The sequence below is a fragment of the Symsagittifera roscoffensis genome, chromosome 5 (assembly GCF_963678635.1).
Source record: "Symsagittifera roscoffensis chromosome 5, txSymRosc1.1, whole genome shotgun sequence".
In the NCBI taxonomy this organism is placed as follows: Eukaryota; Metazoa; Xenacoelomorpha; order Acoela; family Convolutidae; genus Symsagittifera; species Symsagittifera roscoffensis.
In genome coordinates, this window is record NC_087066.1 from 8,681,520 (window position 1) to 8,707,164 (window position 25,645).

At 36.8% G+C, this 25,645-nt stretch overlaps 1 protein-coding gene across 1 annotated transcript in view; it reads left to right on the plus strand.

The window, feature by feature from the left end:
• Nucleotides 1-13,279: 13,279 nt before the first annotated feature.
• The window catches only part of LOC134845549 (uncharacterized), a gene marked incomplete in the record, with an annotated part of 40,410 nt that continues 28,044 nt past the window's right edge, over nt 13,280-25,645 (plus strand). The window contains 2 exon segments of the mRNA XM_063862485.1: nt 13,280-15,131; nt 19,625-19,872. Of these exon segments, the coding sequence (XP_063718555.1) occupies nt 13,859-15,131; nt 19,625-19,872 (1,521 nt within the window).

Sequence of the window (25,645 nt, forward strand, 5' to 3'; positions counted from 1 at the left end):
ATTTAAATATATTAAGTTTCACGCGCATTGGTAGTCCCTTTGGAGTGTTTCGTTTCAGCATATAAAAGGTCTTAAGGGCTTTGGATATATTATTGCTTATATTTTCATTCCATTTCATAATCCGCGAGACTAATAATCCAAGATCTTTCTGTACTTCAACTTCCGGTATTGCAATATTATTGAAAGTCATTTGGTTGCATTCACCTGTAAAGCTCATGCAAGAGCATTTACCAACATGCAGCGTTTGTTTGTGAGATGAACTCCATTTGAACACTCTGTCTAGATCAGTTTGAAAAATGTTGCTCTGTTGATTGATGTTAATGAATTTGACATCATCGGCGCATATGAGAGGTGTTGAGAATTTACATTGCGATGGTATGTCATTTATGTAGATAAGAAATAAGATGCTTGCTAATATTGACCCTTGTGGCTCGAACACCAATTGTCAAAGGAAGTGGGCCACTGAGCACCCAGCCAATAGGCATACGGACAACTACAGTAGTATTTTGATTTTTTCCTAGAAAGCATTCGAGAGGCTTGATCCCAAGAAAAAATCTTGGACCAAAATCATCTCAATGTCTGAATGATTGTACACACTAAGTTTAATTAGCGGCAGGTATATAAATTTATCTTGCAGAAAGGGAATGTCAATGGCTTCAGAACCAACGCTCAAAAGTTTTTGAGAGACGTGCAATTATAGTTGTCGAAGTTGGCGAGCTTGTTCGTTACGCTTAGTGGGGATAAAATATATCGAATTGAAACCGTTTACTAGAGTATCTAATTTTTGACCAATAAGTTTAAACGTTTTGAGAAACTTGCCAAGACCCATGAGTGAGTGCAACAAAAATAGCACATTACGAGAGCAGTGGTCACGTCAGTACTTGATTCTATTTCGAATTGAGGCGCGGGAAGGAGTGGTTTTTTGTTCGACGACAAACCTGTGACAATAGACGACCAATTCGCGAAATTGTTGTAAATCGGCGGGGCAGTATTGTTGAAATTCAGATAACATGTTTTGTTGTTAATGATATTCTCCTTGTTCAGTGGATTTGCGGTAAAAAAAAATTTGTAAAACCATGAACATGACAATATGTGTGCTTTCGCAACCAATTTTACTGCACTCGCGGGCCTTAGGAAAGTTGCGGAACCTGTGATCTCATTGCAAGGAAGCGAAGCACAGCTTATCTTGTGCGGCAAACTGTGCTCGCTGAGTAGCGGTCTTATCTTTAAGCACTGTACAACAGATATTTTTCTTTGCACTGGACGTATGGAGCGTACTTCGTCCTTTTGACTTGCGTAGCAGCTAGCTGCAGCGGCATTAATTTTGGTGAATGGTTTTTGGAAACCTTTTTGAGTAATTTTTTCCGTTCTTGATTTGTTCGGAAAGAGACGCATAAGTTCCTGTGCCTCGGTTTTTTTGCAGAGACGTTCTGTTAATTTCAAGACTGTTGACTGTTTCCAACACTGCGCCAACGATCTATCGATTAAGTGGTACGACGTTACGACGAAACGGGTGAAACGGTGTTTTAACGATCGCGGTGGTTTGCGGCCGAAAACGGGGCGAATCGAGCAATTTTTTTAAAAGATTATCCAACCACTGAGAAAACGGAGGCAGTGAATCACTCAAAAATTTTACTCGACTTAATTGACCTACAGTCGAACGGGTGAACAAAAACGGCATTTTTTGGACAACCATGAAAAAAAATTTTGTGAGGGAAAATTTTGGCCAAGTTTTTTCATCTACAATTTTTTTAATTGAAAAAAAAAATTCGACATTTTTTGGAAGTTTTTTTGGTCTCATAATTTTTAGGTTCGAGGCTCTACTTAGCTACTATTCTACTGGGGGTTTCTATCGGAGTTCCAGATTGTTGGTCTTTTGGGTCGACAGCCTTCTGATTTGTCGGCCTTCTTGGCCATTCGCCTTCTGAGTTGTCGGCCTTCACGGCTTTCGGCATCCTGAGGTTTCGGCCTTCTGGGTTTTCGTTTTTTCGGCTTGTCGGCCTGTTCTTGATTTTCAGAGAACTCGACTTGTTTAGGTTTTCGGCCAATTCTACTTGCTTGGGTTTTCGTCCAAATTCTTACAGTCTGTCAACTGCAGATTTTCGGCTATGTTTTCGTCGGTTGTATAACTCCTGAGGGCAAGCTTTCGGCCAGGTGCAGTTTTCGGCCAATTGCACTTTCAGCCAATTGATTTTTTGGCTAACTGGTTGTCGGCCGCGACGGTTTTGGGACAACTTGCATCGTGTGATTCCTGTTGACTTGTGAAAAATATTGATCATACAATCGGTTGCATTAATAGTGGGGCATCACAATCATTCAAAATACATATGATGGCTCTTTTTCCTTCCTCCCCCCCCCCCCCAACTCACTCAAACATGAATTTTATGGTCTAATGAGCGGTCTTACAAGGTTAATTATGGAGACCAAATATGTTTGTCATGGCCTAATTAGTCTACTTGCCAATTTTCATGACAATCATACAAAGTAAACAGTAACTTCAAATATAAAAATTTGCAGGTGGGTGGGGGGGGGGGGGGGGGAGGGGAGGAAAAAGAGTTTATATGATATATGCAAAACATATAAGATCATCGCCAAAACATACATATACTTACTTCAAGAGTCCCCCATGCTGATGACATTGATTATACGCTTGGTTTTGTTTCTCTTGAGTAACTCCGAATGCGGAGCGCATCCTATCAGAAGTTGGTTTCGGTAGAGGCTGGCTAAAAGCATCAGCAATCATCTTTCGCGTCGCAATACTTTCTACGCTTAACTGCTTTCGTTCTATCCGTTCTCGCACAAAGTGGTGCGTAACATCATTGTGTTTAATCCGGTCATGATGTCAAAGGTTCTCTGCTAAACTCTCAGTTGCTCTGTTGTCTTCGTAGAGCTTACTTGATCCTTCCTGACTAAAACCTGTCTCTGAAAGTAACTGGCGTAGCCAAATGCATTCTTGTAGTGCTGCTCCTAGAGCAATGTACTCACCTTCAGCTGTCCTCTTCGCTACTGCGTGTGTTGTTTCTTACAGCTCCAACTAACTGGACAATCTCCTAACACTAACAAATAACCTGACATAGAATTTCTGTCACTGACGTCTCCTGTCCATTTGACATCACACTCTCTGTGGCTTCTAGTCTCAACTCTGTGTGTGTTGTTTCTTACAGCTCCAACTAACTGGACAATCTCCTAACACTAACAAATAACCTGACATAGAATTTCTGTCACTGACGTCGAAAACGGGGAGAATCGAGCAATTTTTTTTTAAAGATTATCCAACCACAGAGAAAACGGTACAGTCGAACGGGTGAACAAAAATGGCATTTTTTGGACAACCATGAAAAAAAAATTTGTGAGGGAAAATTTTGGCCAAGTTTTTTCATCTACAATTTTTTTAATTCAAAAAAAATTTCCGACAACATTTGGAAATTTTTTAAGTCTCATAATTTTTAGGTTCGAGGCTCTACTTAGCTACTATTCTACTGGGTATTTCTATCGGAGTTCCAGATTGTTGGTCTTTTGGGTCGGCAGCCTTCTGATTTGTCGGCCTTCTTGGCCATTCGCCTTCTGAGTTGTCGGCCTTCACGGCTTTCGGCCTCCTGAGATTTCGGCCTTCTGGGTTTTCGTTCTTTCGGCTTATCGACCTGTTCTTGATTTTCAGAGAATTCGACTTGTTTAGGTTTTCGGTCAATTCGACTTGCTTTGGGTTTTCGATCAAATTCTTATAGTCTGTCAACTGCAGATTTTCGGCTATGTTTTTGTCGAATGAAAAAGTGGTGCGTAACATCAATGTGTTTAATCCGGTCATGATGTCAAAGGTTCTCTGCTAAACTCTCAGTTGCTCTGTTGTCTTCGTAGAGCTTACTTGATCCTTCCTGACTAAAACCTGTCTCTGAAAGTAACTGGCGTAGCCAAATGCATTCTTGTAGTGCTGCTCCTAGAGCAATGTACTCACCTTCAGCTGTCCTCTTCGCTACTGCGTGTGTTGTTTCTTACAGCTCCAACTAACTGGACAATCTCCTAACACTAACAAATAACCTGACATAGAATTTCTGTCACTGACGTCTCCTGTCCATTTGACATCACACTCTCTGTGGCTTCTAGTCTCAACTCAAAATTTAATGTGCCTTTGATGTATCTGAGCACTCATTTCAGAGCATTCCCATGTGGGACTCGCGGGTTTGACATGAACTGACTCAAAGTACAAACTGCGCCGGAAAGATCAGGTCTGATGGCTGTACTGGCGTACATCAAACATCCGATCGCAGCTCATAATCATGATGGATTGGAATACAAATCTCTTTCATCTGATAGAATTGTTACGTTCGCATCCGTTGGGGTACTCACAGCGTTGCATTCGCTGAGCTCAAAAGAATGAGAACTTCTTCTAGATACTTCTTCTGGGAAACACTGATGCTTCGGTTGCATCTGTCACGCTTGAAACTCATACCTTGAGTGTATGCAAATCTAATTTCCCATTCCAGCAACGCTCTGCTTGCTTCAAGTCGTACAAATTCTTGTTAACCTTGCATCCTGTTAACGCAATATGAGACACCTGAAAACGGGCCTTGTTGGCTTAATGGTGTTCTCCCGAACGATTCTAATTTGTATTTATAAATTTTTATAAATAACATTGTAACTAGATATCGTTTGGAAACAATTTATTATTATTATTATTATTATTTAGAAATATTCGGAAAACATAGCCCGGTGGTTGGCGCATGTAAATATCTTGTCCAAGATCTCCGTTCAGAAACACTGTTTTGACGTCCATTGTATGAACTTCCAATTTGAGGGTTGCTGATATTGCTAAAACGCTGCGAATCTTTGTGAAACGTGCTTCTGGTGAAAACACCTCATCGAAATCTTTACCAAGCTCCTGTGAAAACACTTGCGCAACCAGTCCGGATTTTTTTCGTTCAATTGTGTTATCAGCCTTTCGCTTTGACTTTGAACACCCACTTGCAGCCTACTATTTTGGATTTAGACGGTGCTTCAACTAAATCACATGTCTTGTTTTCTTATATCTTCAGAAAAAACTCAACAACAATGGGGCTCGATCCGATATAGGATCAGTAATTGAGCAATCTCCCCCCAATTTCATGTAGATGGGGGGAGCAGATAGCTCAATAGGTACTTGAGGAAAGTTTATACCCACTTAAAAGCAGTTTGAAGGTTATGAAATCATAAGCCAGATTCTCCAACGGAAGTGAAACACCAAAATCCAGGCTAAACGTATCTTGTTAAGCTGATAAGTATAAAAAGAAACTGGCTCACAATTTCTGATTTGTTCAATTATAAAGTTTTCCTTGCAATATGACATAACGCTTTAATTGATTTTTGAAAATCAAAATCAAATGTGTGGGGGTGGTATGGTTGAAAAAATAACTTGCTTATTTTCTTGTAAAAGGGGGTTATAACATAGAAATAGCAGATTCTGTCGCTCATTTCATGCGCATAAATCATTGTTCTTTTTATTTTGCCTTGGGGCTATAATGGGATGAGAAATAGAAAACCCAATGCCTAAATTTCAATATTTTAGTTTCGAGAGTTGTGGGGCGTCGAACACTCAATGACGTCAATGATGTGCGGCGACTTTGGATGATGCCTGCATATGGACGATATTTCAGTATTACAATAGTTCAACTCTTAAGCTTACCCACCCCACTTTCATTTGATTTTCTATTTTACAAGATTTCTATTCCATTTGCTAGAAATCAGCAAAATTTTGAAAAACTTTTTGCTGAATTTAGTCTCTTCATTGTTTTCTGAAATTTCTGCTCGTCTAGCAGATGCTTTACAAATATTTTTTACTTTGGCAAAATGAACATAATAAAACTGCTCGAATGCATGTGTAACTAATTATTAAGTACATCAAGAAAAAACTTTCAAAATCTGTCAAATAGAGTTAAAGCTTACAATTTTTTCAATGAGTACCCATAATTTGATTAACCAAAACTTAGTACAAAATTGCAAAATGCAGAACTTATGAACTTAAGGGAATGCAAATTTCTCAAAAATTTTGCAAGATTCTTGCTAGATTCTTGCAATATTTGCATTCTCCAAATGACCACTGAAAATAGAAAATTCTCAGCTCATAGAGATAACCATTGACTCAGTTTTTTGGACTAGGCGAACAAAACTTTCTGAGCAAAGAAAATATCTGAATTCAGGAAAATCTTGCAATAAATATTTGGATAACTATTTTGAAGAAAAAAGAATTTTTTAAAATAAACGAATTTGCTCTTCGTAAAGCCTAAAATGTTAGGGAAATGAGTTTTTTAAATTTTTTTTGCAATTCAAGAAAAAGTGGTTTAATCTATTTGCATTGACTAATTAAAATTGTCGATATTCAATTCTAAAAAACAGGATAAGGATGCAAGTGAGATATCACATCAAAGCCATTTCAACCCTCTTTCCATTGACATTGAAAAGTTTTTTCAACTGTTGAGAAAAACTTTTTTTTTCTCTTTTTTAGTTTAAATTGGAGCTAAGAGTGGCCATCATAAAGGCTCTTAAAGATGTTGTAAGAGTACACAGAATTTCCTCCGTAACAAACTAGATTTTGAAGTTGTTACAGCGTTTCCTTGAAAAAAATTTTATGCTTATATCTATACTCTATTGTCTCATCTGATCAACTTAAAAACTTTTACTCGCACTGAGATAAAGTTGTGCAAAATAAAAACATGCAAAATATGAAATAATTTAACAACGGTTAGCTTAATAACGTACAAAATTGAAATAAAGATCGCCAAAAACGCAACAAGAAATTTTTCAAAATGAACATCGATTTTTGCTATGAACATGAGTGTTGCTATGAAATTTTTAATAATATAAACATTAAAAGTTGTAAGGTTTTTTGCGATCTAGAGGGGATATTATTTTTCTATTGACACGACCCAAAATTAAGTTTTTAAACCAAGAAAAAAACATGCCAAAATTTTTTGGATTGAATAAAGTTTTTAAGCGACAAAAAGCAATAAAGGAAAGTATACGAAGTCAATTTCAATAAATTTTCAAACCGGAGGAGTAAATCAAAGCAATAAAAGGAACTACAAAGAAGGTTGCGCAAACGAAAAAAGCAATTTTAAGATGGGGCAACTAAGCCGACAAAATATAAGCAGACAAATAGTAGTCCTACAACTTTTTAAGGTGGAATTTCTCCTGTTTGGAGAATAAACTGGTCCTTGTCAGATTCATACTCAGGATCTCTGCCGTCCCAGGCGTATTCGCTATCTCCAGAATAAGTGTGCATGAGACGTTATGAAAAATGAATTCATTATGATGCATTCTGATATCCACGTGATTCAAGTGATCGATCTTCTGTAGTTGTTAATCGAAAAAAGTTTATATTCCGGTTTTTTATAACGCTTGTTAATCGGAAGCGTTAGTATAGTCGCGGTATATACATTTTAGATGGCGCAAAATTGTAGAGCTTCTTTGGGTAGCGCAAACACAAGCAATAAGCTTTTTTGGTCATACAGGTTTGCAAGCAAACTAGATTGTTTTTGTTGCACGAAGTTGCAGCATATCTATTATGTGTGACGCATAGTCGCACTGGGTTGTTTTGTGCCGCAACGTTTTTGGGCTCTTTTCTAGTTTCCCCCTTTCAAATTCACAATTGAAAAGCTTTTTTAACCTTGCAATGAAATTTAACGTGGTGAACAAATTTACAACTGTGAACAAATTTGCAATGAAATGCAATGAAATTTAACGTGGTGAACAAATCGACAACTGTGAACAAATTTGTTCTTCATACATTACAGCGTAACATCACGCATTTAGCCGTAATAACACGTAAAACAAACATAAAACTCGGTATTTTGAAAAGGGGGGACTGGAAAAAAGCCCATTTTTGGATTGCTACAATTCTAATTCATATCACAACGGTCGCGACATTTGAGTCGAAATGACGCGACATATTTTGCGGGTCTCTTGTTTTCCGGTTTTCCGGTTTCTCCTGAATTCCCGAAAAGAAACCATTCCGGCTACAAGTTGAAGTTTCCAAAAAATGAAGTATCCAAACCTTTAAACAGATTTTTGTTACACCTCTTTGGGTGAATCTAGTAATATAATGAATGCTTGCAGGATATGACGTCAGAAACCAAGCACCTCAAGGACCATACTACTATCCCGCAGCAAATGCACAACCTGGTCAAGGACAAGGTCTCAATCATGGCGCTGGCCCAGCAAACACTCATCAAACTAACCGTAATTCATTCATAGTGCCAAAATTATTATCCTAAAAAATAGCCATTTTACTGAATAGGCTTTTATGGATTCTTTTGCTCTCGTTTCCAATAAGTTAAGATGTTACAAATTACTTCAAAATATTTGGCGACAGGAGGCTCGATGCTAAATCTAACGATGAGAACATCAATTGTATTTTTTAAGATGTTAAGAAATCATAGTTTGCTAGAAAGAATTCTTGTCTTGCACGTTGTTGAGGATGTTACTGGGTTGAAGCTCAAAACAGTTTGCAAGCTTGATGAGCTTTAAAACCAAATCGGGTAATTTTTTTACACCAGGCTCACTCAAAGATAGTAATCAACATTTAAGGTGAACTAAGTATAATTAGGAGCAAAAAGTTCGGACAGGTAAAATTACTAAAAACGAGCGATTTACCTATTTTGGAAAAATTTTGCAAGCTAAAGCATTTCAGACTAAATTTGCTTCTCAAGATTGCCTGAAACACCAAAAATGCATGCAAAATTCTGGCAAAACGCGGAGAGTAATCAGTTTATTCAACTGTCACAGTCTGAATATTTTGCAAATCTCTATATAAGTGTTCGAGTTGGTTCCTACTACTCCAACCCCCATCACTTTACCCTATCTATTAATGTTGTTTTTCAAATTGTTGTTCCGACCCCTGAAAATGGGGAGGAACTTTGTATTCGGTTGTGTTTAAGTTTTTTTGCTTTTGTTTTCCACGCAAATTTTGGTACCACAAATATTGATCGGACAAGGTTGAGGGATATATCATATTAAAGCCCTTTCAGTCGTGATTCGAATGACATCAAAAAATTTCAAAAAAATTATCAGGTGTCGAGAAAAACCGGTTTGAAATTTTTGATTTTTCGTCTAATTTCGAGCGAGTGAGCAGGCTTACGTTAGCTTATTTCAGATTAATTAAAGCCTTGAAAATTTAGTGTTACTCAAATGAAGTTGGTTTTTGGAGTTATTAGCTTCATCTTAGGAATCAAAAAATTTGGGGGAAAAATTTTGAAAAAATTATTTGGAAAAATTTTAAACTTTTTCATGTTATTTGTCTTCAAAAATTGTTTTCCAATTTGCATATTTTACAATGACTGACGAAAACCCGTACCTTACAAAAACTTGGAAACCAGATCTGAGCATCGTAAAATCTTGCCTATTTCAGATCTTGTCCAGACATGGTGCATGTTTCGTTTGGACATGGACATGTCTGAATCAGGACTGAGGCAGGTACGGATTCTATCACAAAAGCAGATCTGCTCAAGGTCTGATTCAGACCTGGGGCACACATGGGTCAGAACTGGTGCAGATCTGTTCAGATCTGACCCATATATTTTCCAGGTCTGAATCAGACCTTGAGCAGATCTGCTTTTGTGATAGAATCCGTACCTGCCTCAGTCCTGATTCAGACATGTCCATGTCCAAACGAAACATGCACCATGTCTGGACAAGATCTGATAAAGGCAAGATTTTGAGATGCTCAGATCTGGTTTCCAAGTTTTTGTTGGATAGATTTCCACTCACTAAAATTTCAAAAAGACTCCGGGGCAGATCGATTCAAGGGTCTATTCAAATTTTTTACATCAGTCAATGACAACACTTTCGAGAACATTATTTTTTTCCATTTTACATTTTTCAATTTAAAAATACGTAGAAATATTTGTTTTCTAAATCATGTTAACCCTGCATATTGCAAATTATTGTTCAAAATCAAGCTTAAAAAAATGAATTAGTTATCAGAATTTTGCATCATGACTTCTTTTGTTCTACAGAATACTTTTTATATCGCCAAACATCCAAAAAACCTCAGTGAATTGTTCATCGATCAGAGCTTAACAAAGGTCACATGGCGTGTTTTCAATCGATCAGCCCCAAAAATTACTGCAATATTGAAATATGTTGCAATTATTAACAGGTCGGACCAAAAAGCACTCCTTACCTTAATGAAGTTCATGTCAATTGCTTGACAAACTAAGCAAATTTTTGGTTCGTCATTTTTCGGAGTATCTAAAAATTGAACTGACCTTGAAAATATATCAATCTATGCAAAATTTTAACAAACTGAACTACTTCTCCGTATTTCTGCTGAATTTAATTTCATTAATGCTAAAGAACAAAACCAAAACTACCATTGTGAGAATGACATTCAATACATCGATAGAATGACTATATAACTATTTTCAACGAAAAAACAAGACACGTGACAAAAGTTGAGAATTCATTCGAAAATTTCAAAAAAAAAAAATTTCAGATCTGATCATGTCTGATGCAGTTCAGGACAGATATGCAATCTCACAACAAATGGATTCACCCTGGGAATATCTGTATTTTTTTTCTGTAACATTACAATTTTTGTATCTTCCAGGTCTGAACATGTCTGATACAGTTCAGGACAGATATGCAATCTCACAAGAAATGGATTAACCCTGGGCATATCTGTATTTTTATTTTGTTTCTGTACGGGAATGATTAAGATGTATTTTTTTGCTCAGATTCCTTTATTACGAACAAAACGACACTACATGAAAAATTAATTTTGTTGTAGTTTTGTAAGACTGGTCGGAACATTTTGTGCTACTTGCCCAGTAACCGGCTATCCTGGTTTACTTTTAAAAAACGCTGCCTGATGGCTATTTATTTTTAGGGCAACTTGTCTTTTTAATTTTTAGGTGGCCTTCAGTCATACTTTCTATTATAAGTTGCACTAAGTTCGAGCAGACAGAAATTTAAACCTCGGCGGCGGGGGGGGGGGGGGGTGAGGGCTTTGAATTTCCATTTCCCTTAGTTAGGTATTTTCGGGCAATGAAATAGGGAACATAAACCGCAATCTCCTTTCCGGGGAATCGCTCACATCGTGATTTTTAACGATACTTGCACCTATACGATCTCATCATAGCAAAAGACCCCCTATTAATTACAAAATTCACACCTGATTAGCTTTTATATGGGTGCTTAGGTAGGCTTTCTAAACTAGGTATTGTTGAGGTCCATTTATGACTTGCGAAAATCTAAAAGAACTACGTAGAATTGGAAAACTTCGTCTATTCAACTCAAAGCCACCACCCTAAAAGAATCGCAAAAAGTTCAGACAGACAGATATAATTAAAAAGATCAATCGAACCATTTGACAAATTTTTGCATGCAATTTTGTTTTTCAGACTAACTTCAGACATAAATTCAGTCTCGAAAGCTAGATTTTGCATTCACGCTTGCTCTTTTTGACTAGTTATGTCTGTTTGAACCTTTTGTTGCTAATTGTAGTTTTTAACAATTTTTTCGGACAACGAATTAAATTGCTGAAACAATTCTGACCTTCAAATCTAAAATAAGTTTAAATAAGTTAATAAGTTTAATTAAAATAAGTTTCATTGATGTGTTTCGCGTTTGCCTTTTTGTCGGCGTTTTGTGTTTTTTTTTGCTAAATTACACGGCAAATCATTGTTGAATGAGAGGTTTTTAAATTTTGTACTTGATTTAGGCCAAAATGAATTCTCCGAAACAGCGCAATCATTTCACATTGCTCTTTTTACAGTTCAGATGCAGTTTTAGACGTCCGAAAATTTGTTAAACGCGATATATTGCCATCCCTTAAACTCGATTCCGTTTAGAAGGGATTCCAGCAGGATCAGCGTTTATACCATATGTAGCAAGGAACCAGCATCTTCAGGGATTTGGCGCAAACCCAATGGACTCTGTTATTGGCAGTCGAGCTCAAAATGATCCAATTCAAGGTCGACCTATGGAAGGTAATCCCGTCCCATTTCAGCCAAGCCCAGGCCAACCATATCGAGGTCAAATTCAACCAATGCAAGATCAAGTGATGCAAGCTCAGCCAATGCAAGCTCACCTGATGCAAGCTCAGCCAATACAAAGTCAACCGATGCAAGCTCAGTCGATACGAGGTCAACTGATGCAAGCTCAGCCGATAAGAGGTCAACATATGCAAGGTGCATCGATACAAGGTCATCCGATACCAGGTCCACCGATGATCCGTCAACTGATGCAAGGTCAGCCGATGCAAGGTCAGCCGATGCAAGGCCAACCATATCGAGGTCAACTGATGCAAACTCAACCGCCACCACAAGATCAAATGATGCAATCACAGCCGCTACAAGGTCAACTGATGCAAGCTCAGCCACCGCTACAAGGTCAACTGATGCAAGCTCAGCGGATACGAGGTCAACTGACGCAAGGTCCATCAATACGAGGTCAACTGATGCAAAGTACAACCTTAATATGTCCGCCGAAGGCACATCCATCGAAGATACGTGAACTGATGACACCTCAATCGATGCAAGACCAGTCGATGCAAGGTCCACCGATGCAAGGGCCACCGATGCAAGGTTCATCGATGCAAAGTCCACCGATGCAAGGTCCATCAATGCAAAGTCAACCGATGCAAGGGCCACCGATGCAAGGTCCATCGATGCAAGGTCCACCGATGCAAGGTCCATCAATGCCTGGTCAACCGATGCAAGGGCCACCGATGCAAGGTTCATCGATGCAAAGTCCACTGATGCAAAGTCCACCGATGCAAGGTCCATCAATGCAAAGTCAACCGATGCAAGGGCCACCGATGCAAGGTCCATCGATGCAAAGTCCACCGATGCAAAGGCCACCGATGCAAGGTCCATCAATGCAAAGTCAACCGATGCAAAGGCCACCGATGCAAGGTCCATCAATGCAAAGTCAACCGATGCAAGTTCCACCGATGCAAGGTCCACCGATGCAAGGTCCACCGATGCAAGGTCCACCGATGCAAGGTCCACCGATGCAAGGTCCACCGATGCAAGGTCCACCGATGCAAGGTCCACCGATGCAAGGTCCACCGATGCAAGGTCCACCGATGCAAGGTCCACCGATGCAAGGGCCACCGATGCAACGTCAGTCAATGACTGGTCCATCGATGCAAGGGCCACCGATGCAAGGTCAGTCAATAACAGGTCCATCGATGCAAGGGCGACCGATGCAAGGTCAGTCAATGACAGGTCAACTAATACAAGGTCAGTCAGTTCAAGGGCAGTCGGTGCCATATCAACAGAATCTGAGGCAACAGATAAAACGAGCAACGAATGTTCAAATATGTCCTCCGATTTCTGATAACCGCAACATAGATCAAGGGCAACCAACATCTGAAAAACCTTCCTACCGATCTGTTGCTGCAATCTTTTTAAACAAGAACCCGGCGCAAAATAGAACTTCAAACCCGTCACTCGGTCCCACATCTTCCCCTGGTACTTGTGCTAGTTCTCAGGCATCTTCTAGTGGTTATGCTCCCATTAATCGTTCAGACCAAGCTTCTCAACCAGTAAGCCGTTGGCAGACAATCAACTCAAGAAATCAAAGAGCTGTTTCTCGAAGTTCGGTAACTGATGGCTCACATCTTCAACAACCAGCAACTCAGAACCCGACTGCAAACAATCAGCGTGTGAAATCAAGACAAAAGCGCAATAAACAACTATCAAAAAGGAATTTTTTCGAATCATTAGAACCAACTTTGAATACAACACCCTTGGAGGATACCTCCAATGATCAAACTTTAAATACAGTGGAAGAAACGCCTCTATTACCGGCATCACCGCAGCTGCATCCGACAGCACCTGTGCAGCAACCATCACCGCCATTTGAGCAATCGACATCATCTCAGATGAATTCGACATCATCTCAGATGCATCCGACATCTCAGATGCATCCGACATCATCTCAGATGCATCCGACCCCTCAGATGCAATCGCTGACATCATCTGCGTTCGCAGCATTCGGTACGTATCAGCTGAAACCTCAGATCGGAAGAAAAGCTCGATCTGCATCACGAGATGCGGCAGTGGAGCAACAGAGTGGACCTAGAAGAAGAGGATCGTATCCCCATCAAATGCAAGATGGCGCGTCCCCAATGCCGTTGACCAATGTGTTTACCCAAAGCGGAGCAACACAAGTTGGTGATCAGAACCAGCAGCAATTAACGACCCAAGAAATTACACCAAGTCCAAAAAGTTATCAGGATTTTCTGAACTTGCAGCCTACGCAGCAATCGAACGCACCTCTATCCACACAAATGCAGCAGATGTCTCAGTTGTCAAGCTCTACACCCGAACGAAGACGATCGATCACCGATTTCGATAACGGGATACCACAGACGCTTCCAGATCACAGTTCTCAAGTGCTTCCAATATCTGCAGAAAAAACGCCACTCTCGGCGACACCATTTGAAATTAGTGCCAACTTGACGAACTCGGCAGTAAATGAACAAAATGAACAAATGCATTCAGAATCGAACACTTTGGATCAAATGAATGTTCAAGGTCAAGAAAGCTTTGAACATCCAACCCTGCAACAAGAAACCACTGGAAGAGAAATGGTACCAGAGGGGAACTCTGCAGTTCCTCATGATGCGATAACAGATGAAATTGCTGTTCAGGAGATCTCCGGTAAGAAAAAGAAAAAGAGCAGGCGAAATAGAAAGAATAATGATGCGACACCGAATACCGAAGAACTCGTCGCGCAGACACCATCAATTGCACCTGAAAACATTGCAGACAACACTAACACTACAATCACTACTAGCCAGCAAGTCACAACACAAATCACGACTAGTTCTAATAATACAAATGATAACGCAATGGAACAACCCCAAGGAACATCTGAAAACACAACTGCTGAGGGATTTCCAAATCAAAACTTAACTTCCGGAGATGTTGCTGTCACCGAGGCTACTCAACAAGATGCAGTTAGTAGTGGCAAAAGTAAAAAGAAGAAGAACAAGAAGAAAGATAAGAAGGCAAGTGAACAAAATAAGGCAGATGACGAGTTGCTTGATGCTCTACAGCCGCCCGTAGTTGAGCCGGATAACAAGACTCATGTCTTTCCAAAACCAGAAGGACAGGCACTGTTGAGTTTGACTAGAACTGGCAAGAACAGAAGTGAGTGCATATTTCTAAGAAAAGGAGAAATTATAAAATTATAACATTATATTATCGTTGTATACAACCCTCGCTTGTTTTGGCTTCGCTTCATCCGAGGTGCAAGAATCGGAAATATTCTACGGTTCAGTCTTGTTTACATCATCTAGATACAAAAAATGGACTGAATGAAATAAACGCGCTGTTTTGGTGCACCAACTAGCTGGAAAACATCACCATTTCTCTAGGAGCATTTCATTAGCTCTAGCTTTGAACGATAAAAGTTTTCTTTTTCTTCGTCTGCCGTGATTTTGCTCATGTTCGAACTGATTTCGTTTTTTTTCTCTGAAAACTCGATTTACGAATAAGTTTGCCGATGGTAGGTCAACTTGCTGTTGAAGACCTTGCATCAATACTGACCAGACCCATCTGCTCTGTTCGGTACAACATGTTGCTTCCGTTTTTATTTTTTGCCTTGAGTTTTTTTCTAAATGTTTTGCGATATCTCCAAATTTATCACCTATCAACTTGGTTTTCTTTACTTTTTGCATTGAGTGTAACTTCAACTTTGTTTTTACCTTTTTCAATGAGTTTCACTTTTTTTAAAATGTTTTGCGATGTCTCCAAATCTACTATCAATTTATCAACTTTGTTTCCTTTTTTACTTTTTTCATTGAGTTTAACTTTTCTAAATGTTTTGCAATGTCTCCAAATCTACTATCAACCTATCAACTTTGATTTCTTTTTTACTTTTTGCATTGAGTGTAACTCTTACTTTTTTTCTTCACTTTTTGCATTGAGTTTCACTTTTATAATTGTTTTGCGATGTCTCCAAATCTACTATCAAACTATCAACTTTGTTTTCTTTTTTACTTTTTGCATTGAGTTTAACTCTAACTTTCTTTTCTTCACTTTTTGCATTGAGTTTCACTTTTATAAGTGTTTTGCGATGTCTCCAAATCTACTATCAACTTATCAACTTTGTTTTTTTTTTACTTTTTGCCTTGAGTGTAACTCTAACTTTCTTTTCTTCACTTTTTGCATTGAGTTTCACTTTTATAAGTATTTTGCGATGTCTCCAAATCTACTATTAACCTATCAACTTTGTTTTTTACTTTTTGCATTGAGTGTAACTCTAACTTTCTTTTCTTCACTTTTTGCATTGAATTTCACTTTTATAAGTGTTTTGCGATGTCTCCAAATCTACTATCAACCAACCTATCAACTTTGTTTTTTTTACTTTTTGCATTGAGGCATTGAGTGTAACTCTAACTTTCTTTTCTTCACTTTTTGCATTGAGTTTCACTTTTATAAGTGTTTTGCGATGTCTCCAAATCTACTATTAACCTATCAAATTTGTTTTTTACTTTTTGCATTGAGTGTAACTCTAACTTTCTTTTCTTCACTTTTTGCATTGAGTTTCACTTTTATAAGTGTTTTGCGATGTCTCCAAATCTACTATCAACCTATCAACTTTGTTTTCTTTACTTTTTGCACTGAGTTTAACTCTTATTTTCTTTTCTTCACTTTTTGCATTGAGTTTCACTTTTATAATTGTTTTGCGATGTCTCCAAATCTACTATCAAACTATCAACTTTGTTTTCTTTTTTACTTTTTGCATTGAGTTAAACTCTTAACTTTCTTTTCTTCCTTTTTTGCATTGAGTTTCACTTTTATAAGTGTTTTGCGATGTCTCCAAATCTACTATCAACCTATCAACTTTTTTTTTAAACTTTTTGCATTGAGTGTAACTCTAATTTTCTTTTCTTCACTTTTTGCATTGAGTTTCACTTTTATAATTGTTTTGCGATGTCTCCAAATCTACTATCAAACTATCAATTTTGTTTTCTTTTTTACTTTTTGCATCGAGTTTAACTCTTAACTTTCTTTTCTTCACTTTTTGCATTGAGTTTCACTCTTATAAGTGTTTTGCGATGTCTCCAAATCTACTATCAACCTATCAACTTGGTTTTTTTTACTTTTTGCATTGAGGCATTGAGTGTAACTCTAACTTTCTTTTCTTCACTTTTGCATTGATTTTCACTTTTATAAGTGTTTTGCGATGTCTCCAAATCTACTATTAACCAATCAATTTTGTTTTCTTTTTTACTTTTTGCATTGAGTGTAACTCTTATTTTTTTTTCTTCACTTTTTGCATTGAGTTTCACTTTTATCATTGTTTTGCGATGTCTCCAAAACTACTATCAACCATTCAAATTTGTTTTTTTTTATTTTTTGCATTGAGTGTAACTCTAACTTTCTTTTCTTCACTATTTGCATTGAGTTTCATTTTTATAAGTGTTTTGCGATGTCTCCAAATCTACTATCAACCTATCAACTCTGTTTTCTCTACTTTTTGCACTGAGTTTAACCTCAAGTTTTTTTTTTTTTTACTTTTCTCATTGGGTTTAACTTTTCTAAATGTTTTGCAATGTCTCCAAATCTACTATCAACTTATCATTTTTGTTTTCTTTTTTACTTTTTGCATTGAGTGTAACTCTTATTTTCTTTTCTTCACTTTTTGCATTGATTTTCACTTTTATCATTGTTTTGCGATGTCTCCAAAACTACTATCAACCATTCAAATTTGTTTTATTTTTTATTTTTTGCATTGAGTGTAACTCTAACTTTCTTTTCTTCACTATTTGCATTGAGTTTCACTTTTATAAGTGTTTTGCGATGTCTCCAAATCTACTATCAACCTATCAACTTCGTTTTCTTTTTTACTTTTTGCATTGAGTGTAACTCTTAATTTCTTTTCTTCACTTTTTGCATTGAGTTTCACTTTTATAATTGTTTTGCGATGTCTCCAAATCTACTATCAACCTATCAACTCTGTTTTCTCTACTTTTTGCACTGTGTTTAACCTCAAGTTTGTTTTCTTTTTTACTTTTTTCATTGAGTTTAACTTTTCTAATTGTTTTGCAATGTCTCCAAATCTACTATCAACCTATCAACTTTGTTTTCTTTTTTACTTTTTGCATTGAGTGTAACTCTTGTTTTCTTTTCTTCACTTTTTGCATTGAGTTTCACTTTTATAATTGTTTTGCGATGTGTCCAAAACTACTATCAACCTATCAAATTTGTTTTCTTTTTATTTTTTGCATTGAGTGTAACTCTAACTTTCTTTTCTTCACTATTTGCATTGAGTTTCACTTTTATAAGTGTTTTGCGATGTCTCCAAATCTACTATCAACCTATCAACTTCGTTTTCTTTTTTACTTTTTGCATTGAGTGTAACTCTTAATTTCTTTTCTTCACTTTTTGCATTGAGTTTCAATTTTATAATTGTTTTGCGATGTCTCCAAATCTACTATGAACCTATCAACTCTGTTTTCTCTACTTTTTGCACTGTGTTTAACCTCAAGTTTGTTTTCTTTTTTACTTTTTTCATTGAGTTTAACTTTTCTAATTGTTTTGCAATGTCTCCAAATCTACTATCAACCTATCAACTTTGTTTTCTTTTTTACTTTTTGCATTGAGTGTAACTCTTAATTTCTTTTCTTCACTTTTTGCATTGAGTTTCACTTTTATAATTGTTTTGCGATGTCTCCAAATCTACTATCAACCTGTCAACTCTGTTTTCTCTACTTTTTGCACTGTGTTTAACCTCAAGTTTGTTTTTTTACTTTTTTCATTGAGTTTAACTTTTATAATTGTTTTGCGATGTGTCCAAAACTACTATCAACCTATCAAATTTGTTTTGTTTTTATTTTTTGCATTGAGTGTAACTCTAACTTTCTTTTCTTCACTTTTTGCATTGAGTTTCACTTTTATAATTGTTTTGCGATGTCTCCAAATCTACTATCAACCTATCAAATTTGTTTTCTTTTTTACCTTTTGCATTTAATGTAGCTTCAACTTTGTTTACTTTTTTTACTATTTGCATTGAGTGTAGCTTCAACTTTATTTTCTTTTACTTTTTTCATTGAGGTTCACTTTTCTAAATGTTTTGCGAGGGGGGGGGGGGGGGGTTCATCCTCTCTGAGCTCGCTTCACCCTCTCCGGATTGCCTTTCAGTGTGCCAAAATGTTCTGGCCCAACAATGTAAAAAATACAATCTCCCAACTATGTTTAAAATATAATATGTCGCTTAAATCGCAAGTAATTTTTTTCCCCAATATAAGCCTTCTTTCCATAGTTTTTTTTGGTAACCTAGAAAGCCACTTCATTGAAAGGGGCTCGCCCCGTGAAATGTGGAGCTGCCCAGCACTGCCTCTGCCCCGGGTTTCTGTAAATTAGTGAAACCAGTAGGTGGGCCAAGGGGAAGAGAAGGGAAAATAAAAGACTGGCAGACAAGCCGACTTTCAGTTTCTAACATTATTTATCGGTTCTTCCCATCGTTGCTCCCGCAAGCTTTAGGCCCCCATTACATTATTGCGATAAAGCTCTAATTTGTTGGCAATAAGATAAAGGGTCTTTATCCACAATTGTAGGTAATTTCAGTTAATGCTTGAACAATGAGTACTCAGCAGTCAAATAACCGGCCTTGCTGTATTCTTCTATCGTTTTAGCCTCACTTCTGGGGCGTGGTCAAAACTCTAAAGACATGGTCAAGAACCGAGTGCGTCCGTTAACCGGCAATCAGAATTCTCAAACCAATGAAATTAGAGAATGGTTTGGGACAGGGAGCGGAGGAGACACGCCAGTTACCAGAAAAGACTTGATGCTTTTTAAGGAGGACGGAGTGGTCCGACATTGCCCCTTGCACAGTTTTAACCCACTCAAATGGGACTACTCAAACCAAATTGGACCGTACACGGTAAAATTACATTCGAATTTCTTGATAGTTTTCACTTAACTGTGAATAATCTTCACTTATTTTACAAGAAGGGTGAGCTAGATAACTTTCCTCTGCCCTGTTGCAAGGGGGGGGGGGGGGAGTTCACAAGGTACTACATTTAAACATGCTGCACAGTTGACAATTTTTTTTCGGGTTGGAAATTCTTTACTAGCTACTATAGAAGGGGTTAAAAAATTTCTTAACATTTTTTAAGTGCCACGTAAAAAAGTTTTTAATTAGAAAACTTTTCTTGTACTTTTTTAACATCGCTTGTACCGTTTATACTAATAAATTGGTTCCACAATGTATAAAGGAATAGATTTAGAAGGGTTTCAGTGTTTGGGTAATGGTAATAGAATGTTGATGAAAAACGAGTTTTTGGTGGTTTTATGTAGAAATTTCAGTTTTTCAGAAAAATTTTGGCTTGCGTTATCTAATTGGTAAGTATCAATAATGTATTACGTGTAGTGTGGATATAATAAATTTCAGTTTCAGATTAAAAAATGAAGTAGTTGCTCACATAAATTGAGAAAAGTTCTGTTTCCTCATCTGAGTCATCTTCTGATTCATCTGTATATTCTGCTTGCTCTTTTTTGCAAGCATCGAACAACCTTCCCATGAATAACTGAAGCTTCAAACTCTGATTGTTATCACTCAGATCCCAATAGAGACCACGGTCCGTCATAGAATCAAACTTAATACTACATTCATCTAAAGAAAATCTGAGAAACACTTCTTGAGTGTAAGATGGAATGATTGTTCCCAATAATGAAACTTTATTAAAAATATCCGATGAAGATATGTGAAAGCCCCGTACAGAAAGTGACCAGTGTGGTTTATTTTCTTTTAATTTTTTTAAAAACGTTTTTGCAGGAGCGAAAGTTTTTGAGCTATCCAATCTGTTTATTCAATCCTGTGTATCCAATATATGGAGCGGAAATTTCAAAAAAATCATTTTCAATTCGTTTTGGAGCTGCGACTATATATTTTTAATAAAGGGGATTGCAATTGCTTTGAGAGTATGCACAAGAGTACCAAACCAAACCCGCTTTTTACGTGGTCTTGCATACCACAAAAAACGGGAAAATTAGCTAAGCTTTGAGCAACCAATTTTCAGTTTTACGAAATAGGAGTACAACCCTTGTGATTTCCTTGCATTACAAAAACAGTTTTTTCACCTGTACTTTCTCTCAATTCTATCTTGATGCTATGGAGAAAATTTTTCAAATTTTTTTCAAACTAGGTTTGTAACAGACTGATGTTTCATGTAGTGTCTTTAGGATTTTGTAACTCCATTTTCTGCTTTGGGAATGAACAAATTGCAACGCGTTAAATGAGTTTTTGTATGAGCAACAAAATTTTTGTCGATAAAATCACTAAGTATCATTAAAAAACATAAGAATACTGAGTATAATATGGTCTCTTTTGACTCACCATATCTTTTGTCTGAATTTGCTCTAACTCACAAGTAAGCATTTGACTCAAGGTAGTATTTTGAAAAACAAAAAATGATTGATCCTCAGTTAATTGAATAGCTATTTGCTGCGTAATATCGTCTATTGATACATAGCTTCCATTATATTCAAAAACTTGGGCACCTGGAATAACTCCATTTTTGTTTTTCATGGCTACAGCTATATCAACCATGCGTGGATACAAACCGGGTTCAATACTCATCGCTTTTATCTTCCTTTTGTCTTGAAAACTTTCTCTTGTGTGTATGAACATGAATTTCCTCTCGGTTTTATTTAAGTACAAAGAAGGGTACGATCGTTATTTCTGAGTTAGCAACCTTTCTTTCTCCTTATATAACTGTATTTGCTATGGTAGAAATTTAGTAAGAAGACTAAGACTATCACTCGGATTACAATTGAGAAGCACTGTAAAAAAGGAGCTCAATGGTAAAAAAAGTACCATGATTACTGAAATTTAGATATCCTTAAAGATTTACCTTTAACAGTTCATTATCAAAACAATTTCCGAGAGTTTTTTCGAGATATTTGATAACGTGTGTGAGATGTTTTCTGTGGATATTGCTGAAAATTTGAACGCTCATCTGAAAGTGCGGTTTTTACCCCTTTCGGAACGATATCATTCGGTGAAAATCTCATACTTTTACCAATTTGAATTTTTCGTTTTTGACTTTGCCAGAGATCTGTTGTACAGAGTTTAGAGTAAACCAGAACTTAATCTTGGTGATTTTCCACTAGATCTGGTAACCCGAAAATTTACAAAAAACACAATTTGAAACACAAGATCTTCAAATTAGCGATATTTTAAATGCTTCAAAATCTTATGATTTATATCATATGCAGCTTTGGTTTCACTCTTTTTGAGCACGCTTCAATATATTTTGTTTGGAATTAAAGTTTCTTAGAAATTTTTCTATTTTCAGTTCACTTATCAGCTCATGTGCCTTCTTAAAAAAAGCTTTTTTTTATTGTTTTTTATTGCTCAGTGTTTTAAGCATATTTTCTTTTCCTTGTTTGAACTCAGTAAATTGCGAATAAATATGAGCAGCAAACAATAAAGACTTGACTCTTTTGTTTTGACTCGCTAATTTATATACGACGGCCAAGTACATACACCAAATTTCATTTGAGTACCAGGAAACAAGAGCTTGAGAGCTTTTTCACATGTGGTAAAGAGTGGAAAATCGACATTTTTAGTGTGGACTTTTATTATTTGGCGGTAATCGAAGCAATGGGATGATACCTTTTTCTGTTCCTGTCAAGAAGTTTGTCTAATTGTGACAGAACAACAAATTGAGCGAGAGAATAAGAAGTGAGAGATGGATGATATGTGATTGCATTACATTGAAAAAAATATATATAGAAAAAGTGAGGCAGTTTGGAAGTGTTACCGTTGGTAAAAATTAAACCAATGTAAAAGTTAAAACTCCGGTCAGAAACCATTTTCCCACAAGAAATCTTTCTAAAGACTCCTTTCAGCAGAAAAAAAATGGATCTCTTTTTGGTTAAGTTCAGTGTGACTTACTTCAATTTACCAGAATTTGGAACCAATATTATCGGAGACTGTTTAAGGAATTAAACAATTGAAGAGACTTGTTAAAACATAAACAGAGAGTGCTTAAATTTAGGTTTAGGCTAAAAAATGAAACAGTTATATCTCTTTTCATTTTTTATATGTAATGTGGCTTGCAGTGTACAAAACTTTACCGTTTCGTACGGGACACATTAGTAGGGCACCTCCTAGAATGGCTTCGTTGATTGCGTTGGGGTGGAAATTAATAGGATCTACCCTGATGTATCCTGATCCTGGGGATAGTGTTTGAGCTTTTGCGGCCAATGCGCTGGTATTTGTACTTCATATTACCAGCGCGATGTATTGGATCGTTTGCTGTAAAAGAATGTCAACAAACCTCATCTGCCTAAGTCACACGACGCATTTACCAGTTCCTAAAGATGGATGTGCGAACCTTGGTGAGGCTGGCTTCGGCAAACGTAAGGCTTGGCCTCACTCGACATTTTGCATTGCGGTTGCCATGTTTTCTTACGGTCTAAAAAACCAGAGAACTAGTGCCAATAGCTCTGTCACAAGTTCTACGATAGTCTGTTTTTGTGTTTGTTTCGTGTTTGCGGAGAAACTTAATGAAAACTTTCGTGTTTGTGGAAACCACGAGAGGGTATTTTGTACTGCAGGATGATTGTTGAAAGCTGTTTGTGGAGAATGGGCGCTCCCGAAGTTGCCATGAATGTTAACGTCCATGTGGCTTTAAGCACTGTGGATCCTATGATGTAATGGAAAAAGCTATTACCAGGTGCTGCTTTTAAAAAACGCAGATTCTTAAGGTGAGTACCTAGGTAAACCGTTTCTCTTCAAGAGTAGTGCTTCTTGTTGAAACGATCTCTCAAAGATGGACATTCAATGAGTATACTAAGGACCATTTCATACGATGTTCTCTAGAAATATGTTTCCATTTGGTCTAGTCAGTGGTTGATACTAGCAGAGAATGATATGAAAAACCTCTATCAGGAGTTTTGGCAGAAACTAAGAATTCTTTCTAAAGATATCAGTTTCTGGATAGATCCAGGCATACTATCACAAAATAACTGAACGTTGAACAAACCCAAAGCAATCAACGAACCCTTATTTAAAAGATTGAAAACGGTTGAAAGACTTTTATGAGGTGGAGTTTTTGAAGGTATATTTGAGCACGGGGAACCTATTGTTGTTGGACTTTCTTCCATACAGCAGGTTGCAAAGCTGAGAATGTTGGTGATCCAATTTAACTTCTTTGTGATGTAAATAACTTTGAAGAGCTGGAGATAGATACAAACTCGTCAATCTTAGCTTTTGCTGATTGATTAATATTATCAAATTGTTTTCAGCCAAATCAGAGTGTTACTTGGAGAAAGCAGAGAAATTGAGTGCGGACACTCTTCTAAAGCCGATGCAATATCTAATTTCTTCCCCCGAGCTTGTAGCAGTATATCTCGAACGTGTTCCCACGAACGTGTTTACAACACTCCTGTATAAAAAAAGTTTGCGGAACGTCTGTAGACTTAAAAAAATAATACTGTTTGCTTATGATTGCGCATTGGACACAGCAACTAAAACAGAAAATTAGCAGCAGGGGAACTCTGATATGAGCAATATTGAAAATTGATTTTCGGAGAATAAACTATTCATACACAACGATCAATTAGCCACCTTAAAATTTAAAAGCAAGAAATTCTCAAACAATAGATCACAAAAATAATTAGGCCTAGTAACTGATGAAAAAAATTTCGAAACACATCGATAAAATTTTTAAAAAAGCAGAAAAATCTTGCTCAGTGATCTATCAATTCAGATACTTTTCAAAACATGTACACTGCTCAAGATATACAGAACGTACATTCAACCAATATATCAATATAGCGTACTAATCTATGGCACAGCTAAAAAAACGGACACTTCAAAAAATTAGAAAGCCAGCAAAGACCTGTGTAGAGAATATTTTTAAAAAAATTAAAAATGGGAAAGTCTGAAACATATTCAGGACAAACATGAACTGTTGGTTTTGAAAATTGAATGTATATTAAAGTTTTAAACCCATGGTTAAAATTATGAGACTCCATGAATACATAAGTGAACAAGAGATAACAGATTCAATCAATGCAGGCAATACAAAAAAAAAACGTTGCAACCGAAATAAGCCTACTCCAAGAGCAAGAAAGTCAAAAACAGGGTTTGAATTTTTTAAAATAAACTTTTACAGATGATTTCAAAAAACTTTCTAGAAGCGTTAACAAGTACCAATGGCTACTTTTTTCATAAAATAAGACTATTTGTTTCCTAAAATAAGAAACATCTTTATTTGTGTCAACCAGGAATTTTTAAGGATGTAATTGCAAAATTCCATCTTTTTTTAGCAATTTTTTAGCATTGTTCTTTTTAGCATCAATTTTTTTGCGTCAGTTCTCAGTTAGTTTTTTGTGTTTTTCGTTTTTGATATTTAAGGGAATTATGATCTAAGCTTAAAGAAAGTAGGCGAATCGGTTTTGCTCACAGAGATGCCAACCGACAATCTGATGTCTTTTTGGTATTCTCTAAGGCGAACTAAATAGTAAACGTACAATTTCAAAGAAAGTGTGTTTTAATTTTTGGCTGAAAAATTAAATTATTCTACGGGCGACAAAATTCTATGAATTTTATATGCATGGCGTCGCTCATGCACCCCCACCCTGTTCAGCTCCAACATCTAACCTAAAAAATAGAACTCGTATCAGAACAAGGCTCTGAATAT